The 12,696-nt window shown below is 47.0% G+C and overlaps 1 protein-coding gene across 6 annotated transcripts in view; it reads left to right on the top strand.

Moving 5' to 3' along the window:
• Positions 1 to 12,696, top strand: part of COL6A3 (collagen type VI alpha 3 chain) — an 80,880-nt gene that overhangs the window by 10,147 nt on the left and 58,037 nt on the right. For 3 of the 6 annotated variants that reach the window (XM_047846389.1, XM_047846390.1, XM_047846391.1), the window contains exon 2: positions 4,040 to 4,160. In XM_047846389.1, the coding sequence (XP_047702345.1) occupies positions 4,070 to 4,160 (91 nt within the window). In that variant the 5' untranslated portion in view covers positions 4,040 to 4,069. Of the gene's footprint in view, positions 1 to 4,039; positions 4,161 to 5,668; positions 6,287 to 11,813; positions 12,417 to 12,696 lie in introns of all 6 variants that reach the window. The other 3 variants (XM_047846386.1, XM_047846387.1, XM_047846388.1) reach the window with 2 other exon arrangements.

Raw genomic sequence — 12,696 nt, 5'->3', positions numbered from 1 at the left:
GTACTTTTACATTGTTCTAAAGCGTGTATTCTCAATTTATTGAGAACACACATACACAAATGACAGACATTGCGTTTACTTCCTCCCCCTGCCCCCAAAACTCAGGAATAGGCCTTGCAGAGTGTGGGGGAGGGAAAGTATGGCTGGATGGAAAGATCTGGAAGATTCCCAGGGTGGAGCATGGGCTTGAGGGATCTCTAGAGCGCAGAGGCGGTGATGGTGGGGCTGTGTTAGAGGGTCATCCTCAGTAGAGAAAACAGACCAACCAGCCAAGCAGTGCCTGTGGGGACTGTCCTGAGCACAAGCCAGGACTCAACTAGGACTTGGGGACATCGTGGAACCAAAGCACTGGGCACTGGGGACTGCCCTTCTCGGTTGTATCAATCCGTGTCTAACGTGTGTTCACTGTTTCAAGCCAAGGTGGTTGGGCTGTGCCTTTGAAATGTTGCCATTCTCACCACTCGCTGTCACCTTCTTGTAAGAGAGAAAGATGTCCTCTTGATGACTGGCCTTCCCATCATTGTTAGAACATGTCCTCGGCAGCTGATATATTTCCAAGAGAAATCTCGATCGACAGGTGGTTCTATTTTAGCTGCCGAGAATGTCTTCAGGCTCTCAGAATTGGAGTCACAGGGTGGTCTCGTCACAGGTGATACGTTTTGTTGACTTTCCTTGGAAGTGCAAAGGCACAGTGGATCTTGGAATCTCCTCTCTTGTTTATGGTTTTATCTTTCTCGAGTCCTCCAACTTTTGGCAGGCTGGCCTAGGGCCCACGCTCTGTGTCTTGCTGTTCCTCCCAGCTGGGCCACAAGATTTGGACTCCAGCTTCTCCCTCTGGGCCTGACCCCTGGCAGGCACGACCTTGGGCCTGAGCTCTGGTTTTCTTTGTGCCCCCTGCACCCATGTGCTTAGGTGGCAGACTGCATAAGGGGCTGTCTCTTTGTTCCCCGTGGCCCTCGATGCCGTCTCGCTGAGCAGTTCAGCCGAACATTGGTCTTCTGCCAAGGCCACATCACTAATCAGTCAGTCTTCCCTCTGCTATCGTGAGTTGTGTTGTTCTGTACGACAGCATTGACAATATCAGACCGTCTTAACGTTGGCTTCATTAGCAATGTGGGGAAGGCGGAGCTCCTGCCTTGCACAGCGGACAGCTGTGAAGAGAATCTCTGGGCCCATGGAGTGCCTAGGGGCAAGAGGAAGGTCACGCTAGAAAGGTCAAGCAGGTGCCAAAGCTTAGGCCTTAGGTGGAGCTCATTTCATAGCTCAGCTGGGACTTAGGGCAGAGATAATTTTCGCACCAGGTCTCAGTGTTACATCAGTTTTTTTTTTTTTTTTTAAGTTTAGAGAGAGACAGAGTGTAAGCTGGGGAGAGGGGTAGAGGGAGAGAGAGAATGCCAAGCAGGCTCCATGCTTAGCACAGAGCCGGATGTGGGGCTCAATCCCACGAACTGTGAGATCATGCCCTGGGCCGAAACAAGAGTCAGATGTTTAACCGACTGAGCCACCCAGGAGCCCCTGTTACCTGTTTCTAATAGTTGGCTGTGTCCCGGAAGTGGAGTCTCGCGGTATGTGTCTTTTTGGAACTGGCTCATTTCATTTATCCTAGCGTCCTCAGGGTTCATCCACGTTGTAGGGATATGATAGGATTCCCTTCTTTTTAAAGGATGCATGAGATTTCATTGTATGCGTACATCGTCTTTATCCGTATCCATTCACCCATCGATGGGCATTCATGTTGTTTCCACCGCTTGGCTATTGTGACTCGTGCTGCAGTGAATTGGGGTGTTGATGTATTTCTTTGCAATCCTGTTTCATTTATTTTGGCTATATGCCCAGAAGTGAGATTGCTAGTTTATACAGGAATTCTATTTTTGATTTTTTGAGGAACCTCCATGTAGTTTTCTCTAGTGGCTGCATTGTTTTACATTCCCACCAACAGGGCACAAAGGTTCCAGTTTTTCTGCCTCCTCATCGATAATTATCGTTTACTATTTTTTTTTCACAGCCATCATTCTAATGGGTGTGAGGTGATAGCTCATCGTGGTTTTGATTTATTTGCATTTCTCTGGTGATTAATGATGTTGAGTATCTTTTCATATGCTTAACGGCCATTTGTGTATCTTCTTTGGAGAAATGTCTGTTCAAGCCCTTTTCCCATTTTTATTTTATTTATTTATTTTTATTTATTTTTTTGAAAGAGAGAGAGCGCGCACACACACGTGCGCACATGAGTGGGGGAGGGGCAGAGGGAGAGACGGATTCTTAAGCAGGTTCCATGCTCAGTGCAGAGCCTGACACGGGGCTGGATCCCACGACCCTGGGATTGTGGCCTTAGCCGAAATCAAGAGTCAAGACGCTCAACCTGCAGAGCCCCCGAGGCGCCCCTGGCCCTCTTCCCATTTTTAAGTCAGATTATTTTGTTGTTGTTGAGTTGTGGGAGTTCTTTATATACTCTGGGTTTGAACCCTCATCAGATATATGGTTTGTGAATATTTTCTCCCATTCTGCAGATTGCCCCTTTCACTCTGTTGGTAGTTTCCTCTGCCGCACAGAAGTTTTATACATTTGCTACAATCCCATTTGTCTGTTCTTGCTTTTGTAGCCTGTGCTGTTGGTGTCATATCCAAGAAATCATTGCCAAATCCACCATCATGCGGACTTTTCTATTTTCTTCTAGGAGTTTTATAGTTTCAGGTCTTCCATTTCGATCTCTGACCCCATTTTGAGTTCATTTTTGTGAGTATTATAAGGGAAGCGTCTAATTTTGTTCTTTTGCATGTGGAGATGCACTTTCCGCAGCACCATTTGTTGAAGAGACTATTCTTTCTTACTGTGTTGCCTGAACACCCTTATGAAGGATCATTTGGCCATATAAGTGAGGTGAGGGTTACTTCTGGCATCTCTGTTTTATTCTATCGGCCTACATGCCTGTATTTATTCTATTACCATTCTGTTGTGATTACCGTAGCTTTGTAATATGTTTTGAAATCAGGAAACGTGAAACCTCCAGCTATATTTTTCTTCCTTAATTTCTCAAGATCACTGTGGCTCTCTGGCTCTTTTGAACTTCCAAATGATTTTAGGATGTTTCCCCCTGGATTTCTACAAAAAAGGCCATTGGAATTTTGACAGAGGAGGGTGCCTTCTGGCTTGGGGTGAGGAGAGGGTTTTGTTTGCGGGGCAAAGATCTGCCCATCTGAACACGAGCGTGGTTGGTTGGAAGTCACGCTTGCGGCCACCAGCTGGTGCGTGGGGACGGGAGACCACGCCACCAGGCGGCCGGCCCTCAGGTCTGGCTTCACAGGCTTGTTAATTCAATGGTACTGGGCTTCTTTCATTCTGAGATTGGTGGTTGGCACACAGCAGGATTTTGCTGGGAAAAAATGCTAAACGGGAACAAGGGCGGGGCGCCTGGGTGGCTCAGTTGGTTAAGCGTCGACTTCAGCTCCGGTCATGATCTCACAGTCCGTGAGTTCGAGCCCTGCGTCGGGCTCTGTGCTGACAGCTCAGCACATGCTCTGTCTCTGTCTCAAAAATAAATAAAAACGTTAAGAAAAAATTAAAAAAAAAAAAAGCAACAGGAACGAGGGCAAGATTTGCAGTGGTCCCAGAGGCCATGGCCGTGTTGGCACACGCTCTGATTTGGGCAAAGCCCATTCTCTCCATGAACTGAAGACTTCCTGGGGGAATCTTTCAGACACGATCTATAGTTAAGCTGGGTGTCGCAGACCCACCACTTTCTGCGGCCACAAATACCTTTACCCTTGACTCTCTCTCTCTCCCTCTCTCTTTCTCTGCCATTTTCTGGGTGACATGCTGTTGTGGCCTGCCTCAGTCTGAGAGGAATGAAGGTTTAATTACCCATTTTGTTTGGTTTTGTTTTAGGTACGACCAAAGGAGTAGCATCACGGGATTCAAAGATTTTCACTGACTGTGTAGTCAGCACTCCTTTTCGTAGAAGGCCTAATCCTTGGTGCAGTGGTTTGTCATCTGAGCACCAGAACTGATCATTTTGCCTCCACCCTCTTTTCTTGTTTAGGTTCCCACTTGGTGCTTAGACACGTTCAAAATGAGGAAACATCGACATTTGCCCTTGGTGGCCACCTTTTGCCTCTTTCTCTCAGGCTTTTCTCTTACCCGTGCCCAACAGCAGCAAGCAGGTAAGATCCAGAAACGCTTCTTACTTTTATTCAGAGGAAGGTGCTCTCTGATGTTTTGATCTTAGACCTCGTGAGCTTGAGCCAGAACTTAGATGTGACGTAGGGGATGGTGGAGCCCTTTGTCTCAGGATGTTCGTTCAATGCACAGACTTCTCCAGATGCTCTGTATCCAGTAAGAGATGGCCTACTTTTACTAACCCTTGGGTTGATATCTTGGAGTTGGTTCGCAAGTGGTTTGTTTTCACACTGGGTATGAGCAGAACATTTGTGTCACAGACATTTCACCAAAATGAAGGGCTTTTCCGCACTCCTGGCCCTGGTTTGATCTCACGGCACCTAAAACCAGGATGAGACAATTATTGAGAGTAAGCATTATTTTCCTTGAAAACAAAACACCCAGATCACCCTCTTTGTATAATTCTGGATACAAAAAGACATTTTTCGTCTAGAATCAAGTCTGGAAAAAAAACATTTCCCCAAATGATGAAAAAAAAAAAAGATCCAAATGAACCCTCTTAAGAATTTGCTTGCAGAGTTTTAGAAAACTTAGAAATGCTTCACGCACTATGAGTTTGGAGGGATGGCCTTGAGTCTCTCTCTCCTTTGCCTGGAGAGTTGGGTCTTGGGTAGGGATTCTCCCACTGGACGCGGTGGTCCTTAGATGGTGGGAGGCGAATGCCACCTCAAGGAAAGGGGAACATTGCTTGGGGCATCAGGGAAGCCTGAGGTAAGTAGAGTCTGGGAGCTGGCTGTGTACAGCCAGCCTGGCCCACAGCTGCAGAAGGGCCCTCCTCGGGCACCCCCAGCCTGGTGCCCTGAGCTTCCTGCTCCCACTGTCTTTGAGAAAGATAAATAATATCCCACATCTGCAAAGACTCTTCTGGCCCTGAAAAATATATAGTGACTAGTTAGGGTGCCTTTCTTCATGCCAAAAAGTCTGGGAACAATGAGACCTTTCCTTTCTCTCCAGTTATCGAAGTCTTCACGTAAGGAAGACATACTTGCCATGTGTATTTTTCTGGCAAAGTACGCCAAGCATCGGACGCTAGTTAACGTAAAGCGGTCATTTTCACTGTTCCTTCTTCTCGAGGCCCCGTTTCAGAGCCAAAAATGAAGAAGGAATTTTTAAAATGGCGGTTGGTTATCTCTGATGGAGTAGCCTGGTCTCATCAGGTGGGTGTCGGGGCTCAAACTGTCACAGAGAATCACGCTTGAGTTAAAAGACACGCCAGGGAATGTTTTCTCCCCCATTCTGGAGCCTGCTACTGGTTCATGGATGGGGTTCATTGCATATGGAAGTTGGGCCAAGGGTTGCTGACCAACAGCTGTCCCTGTGCCCAGGTCCCTGCCCCTCAGGTAAAGTCCTCCCGCCTGCCCGTAGTGCAAGCGAGGTGCGGGCCACTCAGTTAACAGCACAGCGTAAGCCGAGTTAGGTTAGGAAGGCTTTGCGCCGAAAGGAAGTAATTGCCGAACAGGAGAAAAATCTAAACCAATGTCTTTTTTTAAAGATGTCAAAAATGGTGCCGCTGCCGATATAATATTTCTAGTGGATTCCTCTTGGAGCATTGGAAAGGAACATTTCCAACTTGTTCGAGAGTTTCTATATGATGTTATAAAATCTTTAGCTGTGGGAGAAAATGATTTCCATTTTGCTCTGGTCCAGTTCAACGGCAACCCACATACCGAGTTCCTGTTAAATACGTACCGTACTAATCAAGAAGTCCTCTCCCACATTTCCAACATGTCTTATATTGGGGGAAGCAATCAGACTGGAAAAGGATTAGAATACGTAATGCAGAATCACCTCACTGAGGCTGCTGGAAGCCGGGCCAGTGACGGAGTCCCTCAGGTTATTGTAGTGTTGACCGGTGGACACTCGGACGACGGCCTTGCTCTGCCTTCAGCGGAACTTAAGTCTGCTGATGTTAACGTGTTTGCAATTGGAGTTGAGGATTCAGATGAAGGAGCGTTAAGAGAAATAGCGAGCGAACCGCTCAATATGCATGTGTTCAACCTAGAGAATTTTACCTCACTTCACGACATAGTAGGAAGCTTAGTGTCCTGTGTGCAGTCATCCGTGGCTCCAGAAGGGGCTGGAGGCACAGAGACCCTTAAAGACATCACAGGTAATGGCACCATTGCCAAGCTGCTGCCTGCCTCGCTGTTCTTTGGAGATAAGCTTGGCAACTGCTGGCATTAAAGCAACACTGTGGCTAAAAGATGGGGGGGTGGGGGGGGCGGGACCGGGAAGAGATGGCTGTTCACAGGTGTAAAAACAAAGGTTTGCCCATGCTGTGTCGCCTCCTTCTAAGGTAGAGTTTTCCTGCACTGTCCGCACGGAGTCCGATGTGGGGCTTGAACTCACGACTGTGAGATCATGACCTGAGTCGAAACCAAGAGTCAGACGCTTAATTGACTGAGCCCCCCAGGCACCCGGAAACAGTTAGATTTTAACTCTAAAAAACCCCATTCTCATATTATGACCCCACGGGAGGGACTTCTGTGATCCTTAGCCAAGGAAGCCAAGGAAGCGTGGCCAGGCGGGCAGCTCACAAAGAGCCCTCCCATCTGTTATTGGGACAGAGAACCCGTGTCCTGGAGAGAGAGCACCGTGTTGTGAACGCACGGCAGGGCTTGCAAAGAGAGAGTGATGGAGGGGCAGGAGGATCTTCTTGGGAAGGAAATCCAGAATGGTGGCAAGTGAGTTCCTTCCTGCAGCAGCCCACGAGGGGGTCCTGCCCGGTGGGGAGGAGGGGGACGAGCTCACGGGGGCCGGGAGGGGGAGGAGTCCTAGAGACCGCTGGTCATGGGACCTGGGGGACGCTGCCACCACAGCGTATGGAGGGAGGCCAAGGGCACATCATGGGGGTGCAGTAGTTTTGCGAGATGCTCACGGGGTGGCCCTCACGTGCGTAGGGCAAGGTGGACAGGGGGCCGCTGGGGACCTGGGAGGCCGGTGCTCAGGAAGGTTAGCCGCATAGACGTTAAAGTCTCTGGAGAGGAGCACAGGCGTGCCGTGTGGCTGCAGGCTGAGTGGGATATAAGGGAAACCCAAGGAAGGCTGGAGGTCCCTTCAGCGCGCTTAGCTGGGGAGGCGGGTGATTGTCTGAATGCAAGGGGGTGGAGGGGACAGGCAGCCTCCGCACCGGCCCCAGGAGGTGATCACAGGAGCGGGATTCACAGCCCCCTTTTCTCCTATGCTTTCAAAAGTGGTTGCCCCCCAGAGGGCTCAAAAACAGGAGGCGGGAGGCAGGGTGACATGTTGGATGGGGCAGGGAGAAGCAAGACTGGGGATTTTGAGACATAAATTGACCAATCTAACTTTTTAATGTCTATTCATTTTTTTTTTTTTTTTTTTTTTTTTTTTTTTTTATTTTTGGGACAGAGAGAGACAGAGCATGAACGGGGGAGGGGCAGAGAGAGAGGGAGACACAGAATTGGAAACAGGCTCCAGGCTCTGAGCCATCAGCCCAGAGCCCGACGCGGGGCTCGAACTCACAGACCGCGAGATCGTGACCTGGCTGAAGTCGGATGCTTAACCGACTGCGCCACCCAGGCGCCCCAATGTCTATTCATTTTTGAGAGACAGAGAGCACGAGCTGGGGAGGGGCGGAGAGAGAGGGAGACACGGAACCCGAAGTGGGCTCCAGGCTCCGAGCTGTCAGCACAGAGCCCGACGTGGGGTTTGAACCCACGGACCACGTGATCATGACCTGTGCCGAAGTGGGACGCTTAACCGACTGAGCCCCCCAGGTGCCCCTAAATAGGTCAATCTAAAGGGCCACACAGGAGGGGCTTGTGGAAAGACAGAAGGGACACGTGGAGTCTGGAGAAAGGGAGGGCTTTCTGGACTGCAATCAGGATAACGGGGGAATTGTAGGTAAACGGTATGGACGTCAGGTTTTTGTAACAGATTCAGAAAGCAGGGGTTAAGGAACAATATGACTAGGGGTCAGGAGAAGGAACCAGTCGTCCTGGGCAGGCAGAGCTTAGATGGGAGAAGGGTTTCAGAACTAACCACCCACAAGGCGTTTCGGGAGGCTGTTCATAAAATGGTCCGCCCAGTGGTTGCCCATGATTTCAACTCTGACAGCGGTGGGGATGCTAATGTCCTGCCAACGGCTCTGCTTCTGACAGAGGAGCGGGTGACAGTTTGGATTCTTCCCGTTTAACCCCAAAAAGCATTCTGTGCTACAAGTGACATGCCTCACCCGTGTTTCATGATACATGTGTTGATCCTGCCAGATTATAGGAGAAGAAGGTGGGACCCCCCCCCCCCCCCCACCCCCAGAGCATCCCAAACCAAAATCTCCGGGGAACAAGGGGATGCTGTGAGGCTGCCTATACTGACTTTTCACCGATCATCACATTTCTGAATATAGGGATGATAAGTGATCCATGTCAGAAGGGTGAAGGGGTCAGTGGAGACACAGGACACCTTTTCTTTATTGCTGTTTTGGCCAAGTGAGGGAAAAGAGCGGACGAGTTTGCTTTTATGTTTAAATGAACAATCGTATTCTTACGTGAATGCTAACTGAGCCTTTCAACATGGTACGTTTCCACACAGATGAAAAAAAACCTTTGTTTTTATGCCAAGAAAGCATCTCTGTCTTCTAGTGTCCAAGCCACTAGCAGCTCCGCGGTGGAAAATTAATCCGTTTATGTTGTCTTTTCTGATTAACTTCACTCTGCAATTCCTCCGGTATCACGTACCATTGCATGTTCCACAGCATAAACGTAAAATAATAATAATCCTCTGCTTCCAGAGGGCATTCTAGAGATTGCTAGTGAGTTAGGGCCATTTCTTCCCATTACCTGTCCGCTGGGTAACTCTTCCCCATAGAGTGTTCTTGACCGAAATCTATGGTGTGTATAAAACGTTAATGGTCCCCCCTGTTCTAAATGAACTCTACTCACATAATCAGTCTCTGAAGGTGGTGTTCTTTAAAATCTCCTTGTCATCCTTTTATAAATGAATATCACTAAAATGCATATCACTAAAGTGCATATCACTAAAATGTGTTCTGAAGTGAAAGCCCAAAGTGGTCTGTATTCGGTGAGGATTTCAGTGTGAGCCTTCTCTTCTTTGCAAAAGATGAACATTTAAAGCACTCACGAAATCAATCTACAGTTTTGTGTTTGCAGAGGAAACACACATATGATCTCTTTAATTTTTCTTAAAAAAAAAAAAAAAAAAAGGAAGCATCCCACGAGCTGAGGAAGGCATTGTGCCCACATCAGTGTGCTCCAGAAAAGAATGTTTCCAACAGTGTTGAAGGAGCCTGACTTTTCCATGGACACGGTGAAAGTTTTCTATGGAAAATGCCACAGAAGGGTGTGTGTGATACGTGGGCCACGAAAGCGGAAAACCAGGCAACTTCACGTTGTAAATTTTAGTTAGAGCTGATTATCCTTAGACTTAAAACTGGTCATCGGTACGCCTTGCTGTACACAAGAACCCACAGCTCTTGTGTCTGTTTGAGGCTTCAGCTCACCTGGATAACACAGCATGCCAATGTGTGTCCCATCATTGTGTGCGTAAGAGGACAATGTTGTTTTTTCAGTGATGACAAATTATCCAACATTTTTCTATGACCTGCTGCAGTTCAGCCTTTAGGAGGAGAAAGGGTCAAGGGTTTTGCCACAGGGTTTCTCTTAATTTGTACACTATTATAAATTGCAACCAAAAAAGATAATGTAATAAATTAATTAAAAATTAATAAACGAATAAGGAATGTGTCATCCTGTGCATTGGGTTATCGTTTCTCTCTTCCTGAGGACCCTAGGCTCCTAGCTAATCCTTTTATTGGTATGCACGTCTTTTACGGTCTCTCAGGGTCATCGGTTCACGCCTGGGAGAGGTTGAGGGATACAGTGGTGTGATGGACAGAGCCTACGGCTCATATGATGATGCGGGCCATTTCTATGGCACTGCGCCCTCCCAAAGATCCTTCAGGAATCTTATGTTTTGGCTAAAGAAAAAGCAAATGCGTTGGGATTCCTAGCAAAGGCCCACTCTTATTTCATACTTTTGTGTGACACTTACTAAAAACACAAGATCTTAATTACTGTAGCAAGAAATTATCCTTCTCATTAACCCTCATGTTTCCAAGTTATTATCTTTCCCTGTGCAAGGGATTCACCTGCAAGAACGTTGTCAGGGATTGTGTGTGAGGGGAGGAAGAGTTCTTCTGATTCAGGCAACCTCTGGCTCAGCTTTCGTATGAGGGGACTTGAGTAAGAACATAGTTTCACTGTAGCAGAATTCTTTAATTTTATGAGATAAGATTTGTATCCTGTTTCCACAGTGAAAATGGGAGCAACTTTTTCCGGCACAAGGAAAAATTAGTTTTAAACATAAAATGTTCACTGTCATGAGAAAGATCAGAACTCATGGTCTTGCCTACGATGTTGTGATTATATCCCAAATATAGCTTCCTAAAATCTCAGAATATAAATATCACATATGCTCACATACAGTCTTTTCCTGTTCCTAACACACACTTAAGTTATTAAAAAACATTCACCAGAATAATTTTTCTTTTCCTCTAGTTTTAAATCAGTCCAATTTAAATTTTCTAGTGGAGCCTTTGAAATATTCCACTCAGGTTTATAGATTATTAATTGCTACTCCTTACCCAATGCTTCTGTGAAGTCCCCATTTTCCATAGTGGAGTGGAAGTTTCTAGTTTGCCATTGTAAGGAGGAAAGAGGCCAAGGTCCCCGTTTTTTTGTCCATCTGTATAACCCCAGAACTAATTCTGATCCAGGGTTTATTAGAGGCTCATGGTCTCGCTAGGCAGTCAGTTTAGGACGTCATAAAAATAAGGTTGGATAATTATGTCATGACTGGTTTCATATCACTCTGCTTAACATTGTTCTGCATTATGTGATTGAATACAGAGGCAATAAGAAAAGTACGTGAACAAAACATCTAGCCTAATCCCAGACCCGCATGTGAGTTCCATGCAACTCAATATCGTATGAGAAGAGAGGATCAAACCAGACATCTATCAGATATTTTTAAGATTAAAACTTGAAGTGTAGCTTGAGTTCTTCCTTTCAAATTCACAAAGTTGCGTGCAGGCCGCCATCTTGGTTTTTAAAGAGAAGAAACAGTAGTCATTCCAGGAATCAGGTGTTCAACATGCTGGGATGATAAGTCACCAAACCCTGACTATGAGCTTCTGTTTCGTAGCTGTGGCAAAGAAAATTCCTATAAGCCCTTGAGGATTATGAGAGAAACATCCAAAAATTAGAAATCATGTTTGGACCTCCTGGAGGTATGGTAATGCACAATTCCACGTAACAACATTTCCCTCCAAATTTAGTAGAAATTTCTAGAACACGTACTCACGATTCTTCCCCCGGAAAAGTGAATATGATGTTTTGAATTGTAACTACAAAGATGGTACAAATGAACATTTGATATAAATGTTCCTATTTTACGCCACTGTTCGCGAGGAGTTGCCTCTTATCCATTCAGAATGCAGAACTAAAAGAGAATTTCACATTCCTTAATCAACATGTGTTTTGTTTGTCTGTATTTCGTGTTTCTTATTGGTTTCCAAAGAAACATGTCAGAACACTGAACAATGCATGTGGTCACTTGTTCTAACGCTTTCACATTTTTTGCATTTCTTTCTTTTAAAGCACAAGACTCTGCTGACATTATTTTCCTTATTGATGGATCAAACAACACCGGAAGTGTCCATTTTGCAGTCATTCGCGACTTCCTTGTAAATCTCCTTGAGAGACTCTCGGTTGGAACTCAGCAGATCCGAGTGGGGGTGGTCCAGTATAGCGATGAGCCCAGAACCATGTTCTCCTTGGACACCTACTCCACCAAGGTGCAGGTTCTGGATGCAGTGAAAGCCCTTGCGTTCACTGGTGGGGAGCTGGCCAATATCGGCCTGGCCCTGGATTTCGTGGTGGAGAACCACTTCACCCGGGCAGGGGGCAGCCGAGTGGAGGAAGGGGTTCCCCAGGTGCTGGTCCTCATAAGCGCCGGGCCTTCTAGTGACGAGATCCGCGACGGGGTCATAGCACTGAAACAGGCTAGCGTGTTCTCATTTGGCCTCGGAACCCAGGCCGCCTCCAGGGCAGAGCTTCAGCACATAGCTACCAGTGACAACTTGGTGTTTACTGTCCCGGAATTCCGTAGCTTTGGGGACCTCCAGGAGCAATTACTGCTGTACATTGTTGGCGTGGCCCAAAGGCGCATTGTCTTACAACCGCCAACCATTGTCACAGAAGGTACGTATGCTCTCCTCGCCATCTGTGTGGGAGTGGGGTGTTTTGTGTGTTGGTTTTTGTAGAAGCAAGGCAGGCACCTCCAGAACGCTTCGCCTCAGGAGAACCTGTAAGTACCCACGGCGGGGTCCTTCTGAGATAGGCTAGCTCTCGGGGGTGCAAAACAAAAGATCCATGAGTGAGTGGAAAGCTCTCGTTAACACGTGCGTTGTCGAGGAAGTGTGCTTTTGAGGTGAATTCAAGAAAGCCGGTACTTGGAGACTATTCAACATCAATTGTATTA

Source organism: Prionailurus viverrinus, unplaced genomic scaffold (genome assembly GCF_022837055.1).
Source record: "Prionailurus viverrinus isolate Anna unplaced genomic scaffold, UM_Priviv_1.0 scaffold_39, whole genome shotgun sequence".
NCBI lineage: Eukaryota > Metazoa > Chordata > Mammalia > Carnivora > Felidae > Prionailurus > Prionailurus viverrinus.
Note: the sequence above shows the minus strand (reverse complement) of the source record. Positions and strands in the feature narration are given on the sequence as shown.